Here is a 1,949-nt window from a genome sequence, read left to right on the forward strand (position 1 = left end):
TAAAAGCTCAAGAAGCTTTGGATTATTCTACTGGAGGATCAGTGCAACTAATGAAGACAGCTGAGGAAGCTCAAAATCTCATAGACACTGTGGCGAATAACCAATACTTCTATGCTCATCAAATGCAATGCCAACCAGCTCAAAGAAAGGGTGTATTGGAGCTGGAAGGTGTGGATACCATCTTGGCACAAAACAAGGTGATGCATCAACAAATTTAACAACAAATAGAGATGATGGCCAAGAGGATTGATGGTCTTCAAGTAGCTGCAGTGAACACAACAAATCAACCATCACCTACATGGGGACAAAGTGAAGAAAACCATGAAGAGCAGCAACAAGAGCAAGTCCAATACATGCACAATCAAGGTGCTGGTCAAAATGAATTCCATGGAGATACCTACAACTCATCCTGGAGGAACCACCCTAATCTAATATGGGGAGACAACCAAAACCAATAATCTTGGCAGAAAAACTCAAACCAGAACAATTCTAGAAACACAAACCATCAAAACACAAACCAAAACCAATACAGAAAACCGCCAAACAACCAATCCCCATCCAACTACTATCCACTCAACAACCCATCCACTAACCAAAATAACTATCATCCACCCTCAACATCCCATAATCAACCACAATCACCCCAAGAAGCTCAAAGGATCTCCAACTTGGAAATTATGATGGAGAAGATGATGAAACAGCAAGAGTTAACCAGTAAGAACCATGAAGCTTCAACGAGGAATCTGGAAAGGCAAATTGGCCAATTGTCCAAACAAGCAGTGGCTGAAAGAGCACCCAATGCATTACCAAGTGACACTATTTTCAATCCCAAAGAAGAATGCAAAGCAATCCAATTAAGGAGTGGAAGAATCTTGGAAAAGGATAAAGAAGCTAACAAGAGACCAGCTGAGAATGATGAGGACATTAACAAGGAATAGGTGACAGCAAACAAGCAAGACCAAGGGAAGCTCAAGGAGAAAGAGGAAGAACCACAAGCTTCAAAGAAGGGAAAGCAAATCATGGAGGAACAATCACAAGAACAGAGGAAGATGGTGAAGCCTTGCAACCCTCCCCTGCCGTATCCTCAAAGATTTCAGAAGGAGATTAAGGACCAAAAATTTCCCAAGTTCCTGGAAATTTTTAAGAACCTGGAAATAAATATTCCACTTGCTGAAGCATTGGAGCAGATGCCTCTGTATGCAAAGTTCTTAAAAGAGCTTATCAACAAAAAGAGAAGCTGGAATGAAAAAGAGGCAGTGATCTTGACACAAGAATGCAGTGCATTGATCCAAGAAGGCCTCCCACCGAAATTCAAAGACCCCGGGAGTTTCTTTTTGCCTTGTACCATTGGTAACATATCCATTGATAAGGCACTATGTGATTTAGGATCCAGTATCAACCTGATGCCTTTATCTATGATGAGATGGCTATTTATAGAAGAAGTGAAGCCTACACATATGTCATTGGAGCTAGTGGATAGATCAATGGTAATTCCAAAGGGTGTGATTGAAAATCTCTTGGTCAAAGTAGGGAAATTTATATTTCCAACAGATTTTGTAATCTTGGACTTAGGAGAAGAGGGGAGTGATTCTATTATATTGGGAAGACCTTTCTTGGCCACAACAAGGGCCATCATTGATGTGGAATAAGTAGAAATGACTTGGAGGGTACATGATGAAAAGATCACTCTAAATGTCTTTCAGAAAATACAACATACTGTTGAAGAGAAAAGTTGCATGAGGGTCAAAGAAGAAGACTTGCATTGGGAAGAAAAACCCATTGAAGTGCTCATCAACTCACCTCCAAAGCAAAAGACAAACAATGAAGAAGAGCAAAAGGGGAATGACGATGCAAAGAATGAGAAGAGAAGGCAGGAGGAGAGTGAAGAGTTGATCACTATGAAGGCAGACCTTGACATACAGCCTACTGTCAAGATAGAAGAGCCACCA

The 1,949-nt window shown here is 40.8% G+C and overlaps 1 protein-coding gene across 1 annotated transcript; it reads left to right on the forward strand.

Moving 5' to 3' along the window:
• The first annotated feature begins 1,019 nt into the window (after positions 1-1,019).
• Positions 1,020-1,649, forward strand: LOC107489133 (uncharacterized). The gene has a single exon (XM_016109902.1). The coding sequence runs from the start codon at positions 1,020-1,022 to the stop codon at positions 1,647-1,649; it is 630 nt and encodes a 209-aa protein (XP_015965388.1).
• Positions 1,650-1,949: the final 300 nt, after the last annotated feature.

This window comes from Arachis duranensis, chromosome 5 (genome assembly GCF_000817695.3).
Source record: "Arachis duranensis cultivar V14167 chromosome 5, aradu.V14167.gnm2.J7QH, whole genome shotgun sequence".
Classification (NCBI taxonomy): Eukaryota; Viridiplantae; Streptophyta; class Magnoliopsida; order Fabales; family Fabaceae; genus Arachis; species Arachis duranensis.